The sequence below is a fragment of the Anabrus simplex genome, chromosome 1 (assembly GCF_040414725.1).
Source record: "Anabrus simplex isolate iqAnaSimp1 chromosome 1, ASM4041472v1, whole genome shotgun sequence".
NCBI lineage: Eukaryota > Metazoa > Arthropoda > Insecta > Orthoptera > Tettigoniidae > Anabrus > Anabrus simplex.
In genome coordinates this window covers 157,647,083-157,667,697 of record NC_090265.1, presented here as the reverse complement: position 1 = coordinate 157,667,697, position 20,615 = coordinate 157,647,083, and the positions used below count along the sequence as shown (strand labels likewise).

At 41.5% G+C, this 20,615-nt stretch overlaps 1 protein-coding gene across 1 annotated transcript in view; it reads right to left on the bottom strand.

Annotated features, from left to right (window-relative positions):
* LOC136863318 (uncharacterized) overlaps positions 1-20,615 on the bottom strand; it is a 109,234-nt gene that overhangs the window by 24,171 nt on the left and 64,448 nt on the right. Inside the window, exons 3-4 of the mRNA XM_067139707.2 lie at positions 15,348-15,470; positions 4,970-5,085 (exon numbers count right to left, since the gene is read on the bottom strand). Of these exons, the coding sequence (XP_066995808.2) occupies positions 4,970-5,085; positions 15,348-15,470 (239 nt within the window). The remainder of the gene's footprint in view (positions 1-4,969; positions 5,086-15,347; positions 15,471-20,615) is intronic.

Sequence of the window (20,615 nt, the reverse complement as noted above, 5' to 3'; positions counted from 1 at the left end):
GTATACCCTTCTGGAAATACTTCTCTATTACCCACCCCTTCTCTCAACCACGATTCCACTCCTATCACCACATCCGTCTCATAAGATTCCATCAATGTACCGAATTTTAATTGTTTATTTACTACACTCTGACAGTTTACCAAGAGCAATTTCAGACCTCCTTCCTCCCTAAAACTTGACTGTTGCAATTGGGTAACGTTTGACTCATGAGTTGAGAACTTCCCTGGAACCCAGATCCTTGTACATAGATCTTGATTTAAGGGTCTGGGTTTTCTGGCAAGTTTCTACCAGATAGCGCTCATACAGCTTTCTTGCGTTAGTGCGACGTTCCGAAATGTGACGAGGTACCAGCTTGTGAACTCGACACTTATGCCACTTTTCTCATTCCAGGTCCTTGTTGATTATGATGTTACTGTTGAAACAGAGACCCCCAGCTTACGTGTGATAGTCTTTTGGAGGGCAGTGTTACCACCTGAGACGAGGGCCTTCACTTTCCTCACCACTTCTGGTGTACGGTGGCTGGTCGTGGATTTGCCTGTTTTTTCCCCTCTGGAATTAAGCCCAGTCAGCCTTTGCCTTTTTTATTCAATACAGCTGTGATCTCGTTCTGTAATGTCAAGAAATCACGCTTCTTGCACATTCCTTGGATTGCAGAATAGCTATATTTAGCATCGGAAAGGGCTGTTAGTCCGCCTCTGTGGTGTAGTGGTTAGCGTGATTAGCTGTCACCCCCGGAGGTCCGGGTTCGATTCCCGGCTCTGCCACGAAATTTTAAAAGTGGTATGAGGGCTGGAACGGGGTCCACTCAGCCTCGGGAGGTCAAGTGAGTAGAGGTGGGTTCGATTCCCACCTCAGCCATCCTGGAAGTGGTTTTCCGTGGTTTCCCACTTCTCCTCCAGGCGAATGCCGGGATGGTACCTAACATAAGGCCACGGCCGCTTCCTTCCCTCTTCCTTGTCTATCCCTTCCAATCTTCCCATCCCTCCACAAGGCCCCTGTTCAGCATAGCAGGTGAGGCCGCCTGGGCGAGGTACTGGTCATTCTCCCCAGTTGTATCCCCGACCGAGAGTCTGAAGCTCCAGGACACTGCCCTTGAAGCGGTAGAGGTGGGATCCCTCGCTGTGTCCGAGGGAAAGGCCGACCCTGGAGGGTAAACAGATGATGATGATGATGAAAGGGCTGTTATGTGGCCCTCCAAGTAAGGTTCAATGCGCTTCGGCATCGTTGCAGTTAATGTCACGAAGCTCTACATACACGTCTTCAGAACTGACGTGAATCATCACTCCCCGTTTTGACGTGCTCAAATTGATAACGACGACGCCAGCGGCCTTCAGACTTGTAACCAGAGATCCCGAACGACCTTCTATATATGTACTTACCACGGGCTACACTTACAAGGACCGGGCGAGTTGGCCGTGCGTGCGACTGTGAGCTTGCATCCGGGAGATAGTAGGTTCGAATCCCACTATCGGCAGCCCTGAAAATGGTTTTCCGTGGTTTCCTATTTTCACACCAGGCAAATGCTGGGGCTGTACCTTAATTAAGGCCACGGCCGCTTCCTTCCAACTCCTAGGCTTTTCCTATCCCATCGTCGCCATAAGACCTGCCTGTGTCGGTGCGACGTAAAGCCCCTAGCAACAACATTTACAAGAGGGGATTCCCTACTCGTCACCACCGATTTCGCTCAAATTTATAGAACATGCAGGCCTTGGCTAGAAATGAAAGTACCCAAAGTGAGAACTCCAGATGGCCAAGCGTATAGAATATAAAAATAAAAATTATGTTGACGCGGCTCTCGCACCGTATAAGCTACTTACCTTGGTGCGCACGCTGAGCAGTAGTTGGCGTGGCGGTAAGAGCTCGGACCGGTCATTCGATGCTCGTGGGTTCGACTCCCCGTGTGGAGAATAATTTTTCAATTTTCATATTATTCATTTATTTTAATTTTTTTATTTGTATGCAAAAGGCATATAGGACGTCATTTTTTTATGAGCGTACAATTGTAGAAAATTTGGAGTTGCGAACTTTCCTGACGTGTTCAAAAGGAAAATCTTCTCTTTTCTCCTTTATTGGCTATCTCCCCTCCTTGGAGAATGTGCCATAAACGTGAATAGTCGTTTGGCTGTAAGATTCGTTTTCACCTGACAAGTGAAGTTTGCTCCTGACGGCTGTACACAAACAATAGATTCTTGGCGCAGGTAGAAAAAATTCTGACAATTAAATCCCAATTTTTTTACCTTGTCTATGCTTTTTGCGTATAAATAAATAAATAAATAAATAAATAAATAAATAAATAAATTATTCACCTCTTTGCATAATTGGAAAATGAATAATATAAAAGTTGACAGAAAAAACCAGTCTCCATACAGGTAGATGAACCCTCGACCATCGAATTACCAGTCCGAGCTCTTACCGCTACGCCAACAACTGCTCGACGTGCGCGTTATCGTAAGTGACTTATACGGTGCGAGAGCCGCGTCAACATTATTATTTTTATTTTTGTTTTCTATACGCTTGGCCATCTGGTGTTCTCACTTCGGGTACTTTCATTTCTAGCCAAGCCCTGCATGTTCTATAAATTTGAGCGAAATCGGTGGTGACGAGTACGGAATGCCCCCTTGTTAGGTGATTACGACAAATATGGAATCGTAAATGGTGCCATCGTTATTCTGAAATACATCGAGATGCTGAGTGCGTATGAACACTGTGAAGCATGCAGAAGCCAACAACAAATGACCATAGCTCCCAGCCAAATGACCATGGTGAGTGGTTTGATGACTGGTAGCGACAGCAGAGTTCGACTGCGGCTTGAGTTTCCGCAAACGGCTAGAGGTCAACGACGTAGAATCAAGGATAAACCGCGTGTGTTGCACAAGTGAAATGTGCTAAATTTATCGTTGACGCCGCTGATTAAATGATCGATAAATATTACACTCGGTAGCTCGTTCATGTGTAGACGCGTATTATTTCCTTTCGTGCTCGCACGTGCGATCACAATCCACAATTTACAAGCAGGAAAATTCGATGAGATCATTTTCAATACAACAAATCACAACAGAATCGTGTTCATACCATGGAGTCGAATCACTAGTCTAAGCCAAGTCACTATTCTGCCAATGTGACGCTAATGAATACGACGTTTATGAAGAACATACTTCAACAAACCAAAGACTAGTTATACTTGGGATTTCATTTAATATACAGGATATCCTTGTTCACGTAAGAGACTTTGAAACAGATTACATCGTTAACCGTTCGTGTTAGTTGGCGTTGAGGGAGTCTTAGATGGTTAACTTTCAGGCATTACAATTGTGTGAGTTCGAAATATAATTTTGCAAACTACTGCCACACGGCTACGAAGCAGCCGTCTATCCTGTTCATCGTCTATCAAAGCAACAGCATCGTCATCAAACGTAGTGTCGGTGGAGTTTGCGATATATAGAAATCTCAACAGCCTGACCGACTGTGGCTAGTAATCGATGTTAATCGTAGATTTAGAATTATTGCAAATGACTACGTTGGAGACATGTGCTTGGTTGAGGTGACAGTGATTTGTAAATCGAGAGGACAGTTCAGAACTGGGTTCTAGTATGGTTTGCGAGATATTACTGTACTACAATTTAAATTATATTCTATTGTTCCCGGCTGTTACTAGCCTGGTGCAGCCCTTCTAAGGCAGACGCTCCGACACGGGAGGGTGGTGTACGATGATCGGATTGATCCGTTCAGGTGGACAAATGCTATGGATCTCTACCACTAAACAAAACGTTTATGGTTTTCTAAGTTTCTGAGGATAATAAAATAATTTCTATGGTTATTTCAAACCTAGGCACAGCGGAATTTACTATGAATGTGCAAGTGAACAGAGATTGACGTATCAAATGAAGTTTGCAAACAGGCAAAGTCAACAGTTAACAGGCTGGCTTGAGAAAACCTTGTGCTCGCTCTAGGCTCAGTTACGGGTATGCTGCTAATTGAACAAAGAATATCACACTTCGAAATATGTGCACCGGTTACCGTCCCTATTAAACGTTCCCGAACAGAATCAAGGAAGAAGCTATCAGCAGAAGCTTGAGATGCCACAATTAACTATGGGAGAGCACAGAACAAAGAAGTCCTCCTCGTGAAGCCGTTTCGCCATACTTTCGCCAATGAACCATTAGGGGTAGACTTGGATTGACATTATGCAACTAGCTGTGCAATCTCGGTCTCATTCTGTGTGAAGATACCCGCTCGACATTTATCTTCAGTGATGAGTGCCTTAGAAATAGCAGTTCGTGTAAAAGAAACGTAGTATTTTGGGAAAAATTAAATCCTCACTTTATAATTGAGTTGGAACATAGCACACTACATGTTATGTGTTACGATAGCCTCCTTTGGTCCTTATATTTTCAGTGGGTCTGTTCATGCAGCAGGTTATTCAAGGATGTTGAAGACGTAGTTAATGCTGCGTCTGGCTCACATAGACCTACAAAATCATGTGTAGCTGAAACGGTTTATCTGTGCACGACATTTTTGAAGAAAATTGTCCAAAATTGGTCGAGGCTCACCGGCATCACCAGCACCATTAACGTGGTTACCCGGCAATCCAGATTTCACCGCCACGGGCAACGCGGTATCTATCATCAAGGAACACACGTCGACGCACCACTATAAGAGCAGCGGCGAGTTACGGCGAGCTCTAGAAGAGGTCCACAAATCTTACACAGAACATGGATGCACATGAGAAAGTGTTTCAAGGATCAAGGAGCACACACACAGATAACATTTCATGTATAGGGTAAGTACTGTATAACCCTATATTATGCTATTGTTGAATTACGCAGATTGCAATACTGGTGGCACAACAACAGATGCTGTCCGTCACGGCCCATATGCTCTCATACACGGAACTAAATAAGTTATCACTCTAGATCACTCAACATATCGACTGCCACGCTGGGGATAGATGAGAAGAATATATTCTTACCTTGTTCATGTCTAAGATGAACAGAATCATGGCTGTCACGTCACTCAATAACGTGATGATAACCGTTACGAACCAAGGGTAGAAGGTCAATCCGGTCAGCTTCCCGCGCGCTCCACCTAGCGCAACAAAGAGCAGGGATATCTTAGATAAATTTCGTCCTAAGTTCCACCGTTGTATTAATTAAAAAACATGAATATAATGAATGATGTTTCTCATCGCAACGTTTTGACCTATTTTAATACACAACTAGGAAATAAAACCACTCCAATCTCTTTCTTTTTAGCTGAATTATGATGCTGAACACCAAAATGTAATAGTGGACACGTACAAGCGGTGGAATTATCTGTTGATATGAATAAAAAGAAATACCTTACCATGGGAAGGGAACAGGTTGAGGATCTGAATCTTGAGTCTGTGTACCGAGCAGGTGGCTGTGCGGTTTGGGTCGCGTAGTTAACAGCTTGCATTCGGGAGATAGTGGGTTCGAACCCCACTGTCGGCAGACCTGAAGATGGTTTTCCGTGGTTTCCCATTTTAGCATCAGGCAAATGCTGGGGCTGTACCTTAATTAATGCCACGGTCGCTTCCTTCCCACTCCATCCCATCATCACCAAAAGACTTATCTGTTTCGGTGCGACGTAAAGCAGCTTGTAATAGAAAAAATCTTGAGTCTGTTCAGCAGAGAAACCTCGATGAATTTAAATACCTGCGATGAGTGATGGACAGTCCGGCTCCGTGACTAAATGGTTAGAGTGCTGGCCTTTGATCCAGAAGATCCCGGGTTCGATTCCCGGTAGGGTCGGGGATTTGAACCTTCATTGGTTAATTCCGATGACTCGGGAGCTGGGTGTGTATGCCGTTTTCATAATCAGAATTCATTGCAGGTAGAACCCATGCTCATAGACGCGCAGGTCAGTTCTAAAGCGTCAAAGCCTGAAGTGATGGACAGAACTGATCAGTATGATTCGGTTAGGTCACACTAGAATAGTTCAGGCTAATATAGCCATAAGATCTATGAATGTGATGTTTTGGAGTCGGAATACATCTAAGCGAACAAAATATATACTCTTTCAGTACGGTAATTGGAAGTATACTGACATACGGATCCGAAAGTTGGACCCTAAATTGTAGTAATTTTGAGGAAGTTGAAATGGAAATGGATACGGCGTAGAGAGCTACCGATGGGATCGACTGAGGAACGAGTTTGCAAGCGCAGAGATTGGTGCTGAGTACCCGGTGACGAGTAGAACTGACGTTCGAATGTTGAGGTTGTATGGACATGTTCGACAGATGAAGGAACAACTGTGACCCCGGCAAGTGAGCAATTGGTCCCAATCATTAAGAAGATGTAAGGAGATACCTAGAGCGATATGTAGAGGTACCACGAAATCTTTCTGAAGAAGATAGACAACGGTGGAATCTGAGGATAGAAATCTGCTTACAAGTGGAGATGTATGGAAATTATGTAAAATAGAATTAAGAATTCTAAAACAAAGGAGTGACTAGTGGTAGTATGTAGTTCACCACTGAGGTTGCGCCAGTATTGTCGTTAGCTAACCGGGTGACGCAGTGCGTTTGTCACTTTTCTTCTATTCCCCAGAGAGCAGGTACGATTCGGGCAGACACCAGTCTAATTTGAGGGTATTTAAATGCTATAATTGACACGTTAAACATTTCTTTCTTTTTTCTTTCTTTCTTTCTTTCTTTCTTTCTTAATCTGCTTACCCTCCAGGGTCGGTTTTTCCCTCGGACTCAGCGAGGGATCCCACCTCTACCACCTCAAGGGCAGTGTCCTAGAGCTTCAGACTCCGGGTCGGGGGATACAACTGGTGAGTATGACCAGTACCTCTTCCAGGCGGCCTCACATGCTATGTTGAACAGGGGCCTTGCAGGGGGATGGGAAGATTGGAAGGGATAGACAAGGAGGAGGGAAGGAAGCGGCCTTGGCCTTAAGTTAGGTTACCATCCCGGCATTTGCCTGGAGGAGAAGTGGGAAACCACGGAAAACCACTTCCAGGATGGCTGAGGTGTGAATCGAACCCAGGCCTCCGGGGGTGGTAGCTAATCACGCTAACCACTTCACCACAGAGGCAGATTAAACATTTCTTGCAATGCAAAATTCCCACACCCAGATATCTATTGAAGGCAGTTCAAGAAACGTAAAGATAATTAGCAGGGTTGGGATTAAGGATATACCTTCCCGATCCTGCTTTACGGAACAGAGAGCTGCTGCTCCTTCATACACGCACACTTAAAGAGAAATGACGCATTTGAACTGTGGGTTTATTGACACATGCGGTGTATAAGTTGATAAACATCAAGAAGGGAAAGCATTAATATTTTGCCCATGTCATTCAACACGTGACACCCAGATAAATGGAGTCTCTTGCATGTCATCAAGGAGCATAAGATTGAAAGCAAGAGAAATTCCGGAAGAATAAGAACACCCTGGCTAAATAATGTAAATTACTGGTATGGAAAATCTTCCTTCAAACTGTTCCGATCAGTGGCCGATTAAAGAAATTAAATTATCACCTACTTTCATTAAGCGGATATAACACAGAAAGAAGAAGATTGATACTGTCTTTAGATGACCCATTGCTGTAAGAACATATACTTTTGTATTAATTCGTGTTCTGCACAGGTCATTGAAGTAGCAATTGATAAATATCGAGCAGGGTTTTATTGAAGGCTTTCGAGACTCAAAAGCTTTAACGAGACATGCTACTGTTAATCAGTTTTGGTTTAAATGACAAGAGCTACTGAAACAAGAGGTTTCGTATCAATTTGATGGATGCTCTTTACTTCAGTATCCCTCCTATTCACCCGACTTAGCCCCTGAGACCTTTACATTATTGCAAGAATGAAGAAATATCAAAATAGACGTTCTGCATCAAGAAAGGCGTTAAATTTAGTACAGTAGAAGGTATAACGAGGAGCAGTGCTCCCAGAAGGTATACCAGCGCTGGAGAGAGTGTTGTCTATAATCCACAGGGCGAGTTGGCCGTGCAGCTAGAGTCGCGCAATTGTGAGCTTGCATCCGGGAGATAGTGGGTTCGAATCGCACTGTCGGCAGCCCTGAAATTGGTGTTCCGTGGTTTCCCATTTTAACACCAGGCAAACGCTGGGGCTGCACCTTAATTAAGGCCACGACCGCTTCCTTCTCACTCCTAGGCCTTCCGTAACCAACCGTCGGAGCGACGTAAAGCAAATGGCAAAAAAAAGTGTCTATAATCCGCGAATCAATTACTCTAAAGATGTTTGTGCATAGATGTTTCAATATATTTATGGTGTGAAACTATACTTCAAGTGCCTGAACTGTTTGAATCCTAGTTCGACGAATTTCACACTCGGACCCGAAGGCAATGCAACATTTCTGTAAGGGAAGAACTCTTCATTTTGTAGCCCTTATGTTTCCACATATAGTCCGATTACGTGCGATTAATGTTTCCATATGAAGAATAGATCAGTCAGAGCATAGGATCCCAACACGATGGACCCTCTGTTCGCTCGGTATCTGTACGTTTTTGGCCTCTACAACCGAGCTCCTTGTTGTTTGAGCCAACAGTCCATAGACTGGTTTGATGATCCATGCCATCCTGTCGATTGCCAACATTTCCATTTCCACATAAAGACTGCATAGTACATATACTCTAACCTGTCCGTCTCTTCTACTGTCCTACTGTTCATGCCGCCGACACTTCCCTCTAAACCTAACTGAACAAGATATATCCTATCAATTTATTTCTTACTAGCTGATATACCCGTGCTTCGCTATGGAATTCTACATCGTATACAGAATTCTAGGTTAGGTAGTGTACACGTTGTGAGCAAGATTGTATTAAATTGCAAAGCTTTTAACGTTACCCTAGAAACGCGACGGCGATATCACCAAACATCTTTTCTCATATGAAGACTGAGTTAGGGAATTTTCACTGTAATGGTAGACCCGCTTGCATACCATCAGTCACAATAAGGTTGAGAAGTTTTCATTTTAATCGTAGACACTCACTCTCCACCTGCCTTTTTACATCCTCAGAAAGACTCGGTAGTTTTCCCAACTGAAATGAACAAACATTACAGTGACGTCAGTAGGAATGGCGCAATTAAAAGCAATGCTTACGTATGAAATACTCGATCAATCACAAACCACACATTTTCTCACTTGTAACGAACAGGTCTAAGCTCCCGATGTTACAGTCCAAAGTTTCAGAGCTGGTATGACCAAGCCGCAGACAGCCGTGATCCGTGAACACTCTTTGTCTTTTTTTCGGCGGGGAGGAGGTCGGATAGTGGAGAATCCTAGAGAAGAAAATATGCCCTTTTACTAATCTATTTCCTTAGGAGTACGCGATGAGTAGGTAAATATCAATTCACTACACCAGGCCATACTACTACTACTACCAATACTATTAAGTGAGCCTCTGCCTGAAGTATGCACACTGTTCATTCAAAACAGCGCGTCAGAGTGGGGATCGAACAGCTGGAATACTATGATGAACCGGTGTGTTACGTACCAGCTGTGTCAGAAAATGTATGAACCAGAGGAATGGCATGCTAAAGAAGAAAGTTTTCTAACTCCCCGGCTATTTTCCGCCAGTAATCAGTTAGGCTATTATACTGGGTACGCAGCAGTAAACCATCTATCGGAGTTGAGAGGCAGCATAAGAGATAAAGAACACCGCCACTAACAATAGTCAATGTAATGTTATTATTCATCAATGTTATGCGCTTTCGAAATTGTAGGTCTTCACATTTAGTTTTCTTCCGAATCTGAAATACCACTCCTATTATAGTCGGTACGATAAAACTGAATAAAATATACATGATCGGAAATTGTATTCTCTGTAACTTTTGTTATGTAAGTTAGTACTTTTGGATAGGACCAATAACATACGTATTTAAAAATTAAATTTTAGACACCTTCCCCTAAACTACAATTTAATCCAGTTTGAAGAAAATTTGTTATGGCTTAGACTGTAGTTTCTTATTCGCCGTCTCTATATACCAATTTTAATTAAGTTCTGTTAACCTATTTTCTCGTGGCTGGGCGTTGATATTGACTTTGCAACAAAAATACAAATTCATGAATATCTGTGTAATCATAGCCGGTACGATAAAAATATAGAAGACATTAATGGTCGGAAATTTAATTCTATATGACTTTCGTTATGTAGTATTTATCGATACGACCACTAATAATATAAATATTTGAGAATTAAATTTTAGGCCTTCCCCCATAGTACCATTTCACTCAGTGTGAATAAAATTATGTATAGCCTAGATTTTAGTGGCTCGACCTCCGACTTTGCATACAAATTTTAAGTGAGATAGGACCACTAATAACGTGAATATTTAAGAATAAAATGTTTGGCCTTCCCCTAAACTACCATTTCAATCAGCGTGAATAAAATTGTTAAGGCCTAGGCCCTAGATTGTAGCAACTTATTCCGCGACTTTGCATACCGAATTTTATTCAATTCTCTTCAGCCATTTTCTAGTGATGCGTGTACATACATACAGACAGACAGACAGACAGACAGACAGACAGACAGACAGACAGACAGACAGACAGACAGAAATTACGGAAAAGTAAAAATTCCATTTCCTTGTTACTGTGGACATGACCGATACAGAAATACCATTCTTTTCAAATTCTGAGCAATGTGCAGACAAACCTCTTATATATATATATAGATTCTGGGCGAATTTCGCCAAATCATCACTATCCTGATTCGATCTCTCTTCATTTGTGAACCGATCTATCACCTCACCTTCAACATTCTTCGACCTTTCAAAATATCATATTATTCTTCTTTCCTCTCTAGTAAATCTCCATTTTTCTACTTCCATTCAATTGCCAAGACTGTTATTTTTCGTGTGATGTGTAGTGGAACCTTCCACTAATTGAACATTCCCAATTGAACTACGTGTTTCAGTCTGTTTCTTGGAACGAACTTAATTTACATCTTAATAGGATGCACAGAATGTAAAATAAATGAGCTACTTCTCATAAAACGGGTGACTGAAGATATCAGCCTACAGTGGTGAAGCCCTTTCATTTTAAAAAAGTACTGTTTAAGAGGAGACATCTTCGAATACCATTTCTAAGTTTATAAAGAAATGAAATGAAATGGCGCACGGCTTTTAGTGCCGGGAGTGTCCGAGGACATGTTCGGCTCGCCAGGTGCAGGTCTTTTGATTTGACTCCCGTAAGCGACCTGCGCGTCGTGATGAGGATGAAGACGACACATACACCCAGCCCCCGTGCCAACGAAATTAACCAATGATCGTTAAAATTCCCGACCCTGCCGGGAATCGAACCCGGGACTCCTGTGACTAAAGGCCAGCACGCTAACCATTTAGCCATGGAGCCAGACTTTATAAAGAAAATTAATCAGTTTCTGACATGATGGACAGAGCGAGTCATTACTTAACTGACAGTTCTGTAGTTCAGCTTATGTCATGAAGGTGTCTTCACAGACAGCTATTTCAAGAAGTTTAACACATCGCTTTGTGCACTATCGGATATGGTTAAAGGAAATAAAACGCTTCCTTACAAAATTATTAATTAAAAAACTATGAATTAGAGAAAAGAAGCCAAACACATTTTTCTTACCTTTCAAAATGTACTCCTGATTGATGTCGCATGATTTATTTATTTTTCTATATTTGTATTTCTGCCATTATTCACATCGCATTTAATTACGTAGGTTTTGGGTTAATAAACGGCAAGTAACATCTATGTAACTAAAGATTTACGGGATTCGTTTTACAAAATTGTGTATGTGCATGTGTCTCCTGTTGGCGTAAAATGTTACAATTTGAGCAAAACTTAAAAAATATTTTAGAATATTTTCTACATACATTAAATCACAAATACAAGGGAAGCAGAAGCCAAAATTGTCTTTGAAAAACCAGAGTGGTTGTCTTCATACTGGATCACAAAAGGAGCTCACTTGCCACTGATGCGTCCTGCAACCCGCCACACACCTACGGCAATCAAGTCACCTAAACATCACATCAACGGGGATTGTTGGGATAAAGGCCAGCCAACATTTTCGTCTACAGTATAGTTGAAGGCACGTCCGTGAGGATCTGTACGTGAGAAGCTGCTCATTCTTCAATATTACTTACTTAAGTATATCTTCTCAATAAATTTTATATTCCCGAACGTTGGCATAGGCTACTTCTTATATTATCTGTTTACAAGCAACCAGTAGCTATTGGGCAGCTTTTAGCTAAGGAAATGTAAAACAGCCCCTTAAAACAATTTAAATTATGGAGGCATATTAAGTACATATTTTACAGAAATCGTTTCATGAAGCAGCACTTTATTTCATAATTTACACTGTCATACACGCATAGTTTGACTATACTACTCTTATTGATTTTATAACCATAAATAAATGGAAACTTACACTTAAGAAGTTAAATACCCTACAATAATTATTGTATTTTGAGTTATAACCGTCATAAGGTATCAAAGCCATTATGTTAAAAACAGTTCTGATGGTAGTATTATTATAAAAATTGATCAATAAAATTAAAATTAGTATTAATAAAAATACTGCATTTTGTAATGTAATGAAATACCTACCTTGAACTAAATCATTTCAATATAACACAGTAAATGCTAATATCTGTCCGTTTGTGTAGTGTAGTGTAGTTGTAAGTGTGATTAGCTGCCACCCCCGGAGGTCCGGGTTCGATTCCCGGCTCTGCCACGAAATTTGAAAAATGGTGCGGTTGCTGGAAGGGGGTCCATTCAGACTAGGAAGGTCAACTAAGTAAAGGGGGTTCGATTCCCACCTCAGCCATCCTCGAAGTGGTTTTCCGTGGATTTACCACTTCTCCGCCAGGTAAAAGCCGGGATGGTACCTAACTTCAGGCAACAGCCGCTTCCTTCCCACTTTCTTGTCTATCCATTTTATTCTTCCCATCCCGCCCTCCCCCCTCCCCCCCCCCCCCCCAACAAAGACCCTGTTCAGCATAGCGGCTGAGGCCGTCTGGGCGAGGTACTGGTTCTCCTCGCCAGTTTTAACCCCCAGTCTAAAATCTCACGCTCCAGGACACTACCCTTGAGGCGGTGGAGGTGAGATCCCTCGCTGAGTCCGAGGGAAAAACCAGCCCTGGACGTTAAACGCATTAAGAAAGAAAAAAGGCTTTATAAAAACGGTATATTATTTACAGCAACTCTTTTGGAGGTAAAAGCACCTTAACTCGCAAAATGCAAAATAACAGGAAACCATAAATTGATGACGGTAATCACTCATCAGTAGTTGAATTAACACAAAGCTATTTAGATCCTCTTAGGATGAAGCTAATGAACTGCATGTCTCCAACGAGGAGGTATCCCGTCGTGCCAGGAAATCTTATCGCTCACAAAACGCAGGTAAGCAACCAATATTTCGAAATTAAAATATAGTCTGATGCAACTGATCATAGAATATAAAATAGAAGGAAACCTAGACATGGGTAGAGATGAATATATTGAATGCAGAACCTCCGACAGTTCGATATCCACGATGCGGTAACTTCGATATAATGAATACGAAATACTTTAGGAAAAAGTACTCCATGAACGATCACCAATTTTCTGCGAGGATATCGCACCAGAAGAAGGGGAAGACTAAGATTATTCTTCGTTCACTTGCAGCGACACCTCCAAATGTTCTGTTAATGCCGGTTTTTTTTTTTTTTTCAAGAAATAATTCAAAAATTACGGACTAGAATGTCATTCTTCTTAAGTATAGGGAATGTAACAAAAATTGGTGTCAAATTTTGCCTTGTGGGAAAATCAAATGTTTCATGAATATCCCTTAACAATGAATTTATTTGTATCTGACGAATTGTTTTTGTGAGACATCTGTATGGAATTTGGAGTCAACCCTTGTAGAATTCATTGCATCGGAAGGAGTAAGATGACTCAGGGTCTATGAAACTACCATGAATGATATAATCACTTCTCTAGAGCACGACTAGATGAGGTATCTTTGATAAAAGAACGTTCTGTAAGTCCCTCAGTCATGGCCATCCATCAATACTTCACATCACAGCCTGCAAGATAACATCGACCATCATTACTTTAACGCCCCTCTTTTATAATATGTCTCTCAATCATGGTCATCCATCAGTACTTCACATCACAGCCTGCAAGATTGCTAGGTAACATCGCGTCGCACGTTTTGTCAAAATGATCCGTGATTGCTCACTTCCATGTTGTGTCCATTCGATCACTCCGTAAATTAAAACTTATAATCGAAACCAACTTTCAACCTATTAGGTCGTGTTACGTACATTTAGTACGTGTTGAAGAGATGTTAAGTACAGAACAAAATTGGCCAACCGGATACAAGTGGGATCCGAACCCACAACCTCCCGATTTCGCGTCGGTTGATCTACCAATTGAACTATGGTGGCCTAGTTCACATTTTTCTTTCTTTCTTTCTTTCTTTCTTTCTTTCTTTCTTTCTTTCTTTCGTTCATTCTTTTCTTTCTTTCTTTCTTTCTTTCTTTCTTTCTTTCTTTCTTCCTTTCTTAATCTGTTTACCGTCCAGGGTTGGTTTTTCCCTCGGACTCAGCGAGGAATCCCACCTCTACCACCTCAAGGGCAGTGTCCTGGAGCGTGAGGGTGTGGGTCGGAGATATACAACTGGGAAGGAGGACCAGTACCTCACCTAGGCGGACTCACCTGCTACGCTGAAAAGAGACAATATAGGGGATGGGAATATCGAAAGGGATGTACAAAGACGAGGTAAGGAAGCGGCCTTGATCTTAGGTTAGGTATCATCCCGGCATTTGCCTTGAGGAGAAGTGGGAAACCAAGGAAAGCCACTTTGAGGATGGCTGAGAAGGAAATCGAACGTCCCTGTATTCAGTTAACCCCCTGAGGATGTATATACACTGTACCAGCCCTCGTGGCCTAGCTGGGCCACCATAGCTCAATTGGTAGAGCAACCGACGTGAAATCGGGAGGTTGTGGGTTCGGATCCCACTGGTATCCGGTTGGCCAATTTTATTCTGTACTTAACATCTCTTTAACACGTACTAAATGTACCTAACACGACCTAATAGGTTGAAAGTTGGTTTCGATTACAAAGCGGTCTTGAAAATTCAATATTCATAAAACTTATAATCATTCCATGCGCACATGCAGCGACATTATTTCACCCTAACCATCAGCGGAATTGTTGAACATAAACATGACACCGTCTCGAAATCCGATGTTTTATGTGGAAAAACATGATAATCCTAAATAAAAGTGAATCATTAGATATAGGGTTTCTACGTCATAATATTGACCAATCCCTTGTAAAAAGCGGAAGGACACGGACACATTTATGCCACTAATCAATATAAATGAAGAATATCTTACACATCATAGTAAGTGATGTAGCAATCCATAGTACACTGATAACTGTGTAGTAGATCAAAATGAAGCCAGTCTTCTTGGCGATGGGATTTCTGATACCTAGATCTGTAGGCCTCTGGCAGATGTCTGTAACATAAAGAGACATGCAAACAATACCTTAATTTTCTGAAATTTACATTCGCTTCCTTCCCTAACCATTTCCGACCTAATTTGGTCATAATATATTATTCTTCAGTTTATCTCAGTTACAGTATTTAGTATTAGTATTATTTATTTTGCACACAGATACAGTATATGAATTTATAGAGGAAAAAGGCTAGCCCCAAGTGCATATAAAAATGTATAGACCTACGTTTAAAATTAGATATCGCCTGAAATATTTACATGGTTTATAAAATACATAAGAATATTATATAATATATATACTTCATGAATGTTAAATCCTGAGCCCACCCAACTTTCACTCACGTACAGCAAAGAACAGAGCGAAATAAAGTTAATTTCGCCAAAGAGCTTACCTGTTTCTTATATAATACTGTTGGCCGCAACTAAAAATCTCACTGCATTAGTTTTGCTACACTTGATTCCATTTTACTTAGATACTACCATCCTGGGAGACTACACATCCTGATTCCTTGAAATCATATTCCTGTTCCAGTGTTGTATTTTCTGCCTGACATTCAGTTCTCGTTTCCCTACTGAAATAACAATTTTCAAATCAAACTCGCGGCACCTCTTCTCACGTACCAAGAGCTTTCTGCCACTAAGATCAAATCGTCGACATAGGTCAAACTGCTTACTATACTTCTACTCTGTCAAATCCCTCCTTACTATCTCATAACTTTCACTAAATGATCCACAACAACTATGAACAATAAGCTTAGCCTTTAAATGCATTCTCTTCTTTTCTTTCCTTTCCAATATTCCTTCATCCTTCCGTTGTGTTTCTTCTTTCTCTTCTCAGACCGGTTTGTACCAACTTCCTTTTCCCCTTTGCCTTCGAATCATTCCATATTTAACACTTTATTCGTAAACTCTTTGATGTCTTGTTATATTATTCTTTTTCTTTCTTTCTTTCTTTCTTTCTTTCTTTCTTTCTTTCTTAATCCGTTTAGAGTCCAGGGTTGGCCTTTCCCTCGGACTAATCGTGGGATCCCACCTTTACCGCCTCAAGGGCAGTGTCTTGAAGTGTGAGACTTTGGTTCGGAAAGATACAACTGGGAAGGAGGACCAGTATATCACATAGGCAGACTCACCTGCTACGCTGAATAGGTGCCTTGTGGGAGGAAGGGAAGATCGGAAGGTATATACAAGGACGAGGTAAGGAAGCGGCCGTGATCGTAGGTTAGGTATCATCCCGGCATATGCCTGGAGGAGAAATGGGGAAACCACGGAAAACAACTTTGAGGATGCCTGAGAAGGGAATCGAACGTCCCTCTATTCAGTTGACCTCCTGAGGGTGTATGTACCCTCTTTCTGCCCTCGTACCACTTTTCAAATTTTGTGACAGAGCCGGAAATCGAACCCGGGCTTCTGGGCGTGGCAGCTAATCACACTAACCACTACACAACAGAGGCGGATTATTATATTATTTCGTTCCAAATCCCTTCATTTCAGGTTGTTGTTGAATTTTCTCCCAAAGACTATTATTATTATTATTATTATTATTATTATTATTATTATTATTATTATTATTATTATTATTATTATTATTATTATTATTATTATTATTATTATTATACATACATTATCATTATAGACTATTATGCCTTTCAGCGTTCAGTCTGCAAGCCTCTGTGAATTTACTAAACGCGCCACAATCCTCGATTTGCAACTAGTGTTGTGGCCTCATTTAGTTCTATACCTCTTATCTTTAAATCGTTAGAAACCGAGTCTAACCATCGTCGTCTTGGTCTACCTCTACTTCTCTTACCCTCCATAGCAGAGTCCATTATTCTCCTAGGTAACCTATCCTCCTCCATTCGCCTCACATGACCCCACCACCCAAGACGGTTTATGCGTACAGCTTCATCAATCGAGTTCACTCCTAAATTAGCCTTTATCTCCTCATTCCGAGTACCCTCCTGCCATTGTTCCCACCTGTTTGTACCAGCAATCGTTCTTGCTACTTTCATGTCTGTTACTTCTAACTTATGAATAAGATATCCTGAGTCCACCCAGCTTTCGCTCCCATAAAGCACAGTTGGTCTGAAAACAGACCGATGTAAAAGTTTTGTCTGGGAGCTGATTTCCTTCTTACAGAATACTGTTGATCGCAACTGCGAGCTCACTGCATTAGCTTTACTACACCTTGATTCAATCTCACTTACAATATTACCATCCTGGGAGAACACACAACCTAAATACTTGAAATTATCGACCTGTTCTAGGTTTGTATCACCAATCTGACATTCAATTCTGTTGAATTTCTTACCTACTGACATCAATTTAGTCTTCGAGAGGCTAATTTTCATACCATACTCATTGCACCCATTTTCAAGTTCCAAGATATTAGACTGCAGGCTTTCGGCACAGTCTGCCATTAAGACCAAGTCGTCAGCATAGGCTAGACTGCTTACTACATTTCCACCTAACTGAATCCCTCCCTGCCATTTTATACCTTTCAGCAGATGATCCATGTAAACTACGAACAGCAAAGGTGAATGATTACAGCCTTGTCTAACCCCTGTAAGTACTCTGAACCAAGAACTCATTCTACCATCAATTCTCACTGAAGCCCAATTGTCAACATAAATGCCTTTGATTGATTTTAATAATCTACCTTTCATTCCATAGTCCCCCAGTATGCCGAACATCTCTTCCCTCGGTACCCTGTCATATGCTTTCTCTAGATCTACGAAACATAAACACAACTGCCTATTCCTCTCGTAGCATTTTTCAATTACCTGGCGCATACTGAAAATCTGATCCTGACAGCCTCTCTGTGGTCTGAAACAACACTGGTTTTCATCCAACTTCCTCTCAACGACTGATCGCACCCTCCCTTCTAAGATGCCAGTGAATACTTTGCCTGGTATACTAATCAATGAGATACCTCGATAGTTGTTGCAATCCTTCCTGTTCCCTTGCTTATAGATAGGTGCAATTACTGCTTTTGTCCAATCTGAAGGTACCTTACCAACACTCCACGCTAATTTTACTACTCTATGAAGCCATTTCATCCCTGCCTTCCCACTATACTTCACCATTTCAGGTCTAATTTCATCTATTCCTGCTGCCTTATGACAATGGAGTTTATTTAACATCCTTTCCGCTTCCTCAGGCATAATTTCACCAACATCATTTTCCTCCTCCCCATGAGCTTGGCTGTTCACAGTACCACCAGGATGATTTCCTTTTACATTGAGAAGATGTTCAAAATATTCCCTCCACCTCTCCAGTGATTCCCTGGGATCTATTATGAGTTCACCTGAATTACTCAAAACACTGTTCATTTCCTTTTTCCCCTCCCTTCCTAAGATTCTTTATTACTGTCCAGAAAGGTTTCCCTGCTGCTTGACCTAGCCTTTCCAGGTTGTTACCAAAATCTTCCCATGACTTCTTTTTGGATTCAACAACGATTTGTTTCACTCTGTTTCTTTCATCTACATACAAATCCATGTCTGCCTCGGCCCTTGTTTGGAGTCATTTCTGATAAGCCTTCTTTTTACGTATACAAGCTGCTCTCACTTCATCATTCCACCAAGATGTTCGCCTTTTCCCATATTTACACACAGTTGTTCCTAGGCATTCCCTTGCTGTTTCTACTACAACATCCCTGTATGCCACCCATTCACTTTCTATATCCTGAACCTGCTTACTCTCTACTGTTCGAAACTTCTCACTAATCATATCCATGTACTTCTGTATTATTTCCTCGTCCTGGAGATTTTCTACCGTTATTCGTTTGCAGACAGATTTCACTTTCTCTACCCTAGGCCTAGAGATACTTAGTTCACTACAGATCAGATAGTGGTCTGTATCATCGAAAAATCCACAGAAAACTCGTACATTCCTAACAGATTTCCTGAATTCGAAGTCTGTTAAGATATAATCTATTATGGATCTGGTACCCCAGCCTCCCATGTGTAGCGGTGAATAGCCTTATGCTTGAAGAATGTATTCGTAACAGCTAAACCCATATTAGCACAGACGTCCAGCAAACGCTTCCCATTCCCATTAGCTTTCAAATCTTCCCCACATTTACCAATCACCCTTTCGTATCCTTCAGTTCTGTTCCCAACTCTCGCATTGAAATCGCCCATTAGCACTATTCTATCCTTGCAGTTGACCCTGACTACGATGTCACTCAATGCTTCATAAAACTTGTCAACTTCATCCTCATCTGCACCCTCACATGGTGAATACACGGACACAATTCTAGTCCTAACAGCCAGTTCTACTTTCTTTCTTCCATAAGCCCCATTAATATTGATAGCTCCCCATCGAATTCCATTTCGTTCGCCAAGTTGTTTCCAAGGAGTCCCTCGCCTGTCAAGTGGGAGTAGGACTCCGTTACTCCCATAGGTCCGAGGCTTGCTTAAAATGTTCTGAGCTCGGTAAATTCATGAAGCAGGATGCTACCATACTTGCACATAGTCCAAGTGAGAATCCCTCCTCTAACGGGTTATGGACCACCGGTGGATTGTATAGTCCTAGCCGCCTGAGCACAAGGAGGTCCAGGACTCAGAATATGTCCGAGATGCCCATTCCCATTCCATAGCAACTGGTATCCCGAATCTCAGGACCACTTACTAGGCCACTCAGCCGTTGCCCATGGTTCACGAACTAGGACGTGACTACAGTAACCCACAAACATGAACCATATTATTATTATTATTATTATTATTATTATTATTATACCGGTTGGTACACCCCGACCCGCAAATTTAAATTGTGCGCCTAAAAAGTATCCCCTACAGGAGAAACTCTGAACTTTAAAATCTGTATTAAATCAAAGGTTTCTTGGAAGATGTCACTACTGTAAATTTTGAAGTGTTCTGAACTGTGTCTATTTCGATTTGTCTTTGTTTGCTCTGTAGCAAGAAGCGTGGACATTCTCTTCTAGATGTCACTACATAAAAACCCTGGTGCGAAGTGAACGAACTGTTTTTGAAGAAATTTTGTATCCATAAGTTTGTTCTTTGTTAAATTTCTTTCGTTTTTGGGTTGGCAATATTGATCTCTGTTTCCGCCAGTTTTAAATTCAGCCAATCCTAAATTTTCTAATTTAATTTTCCACCAATCCTAGATTTCTTCTTCAGTTTTGAC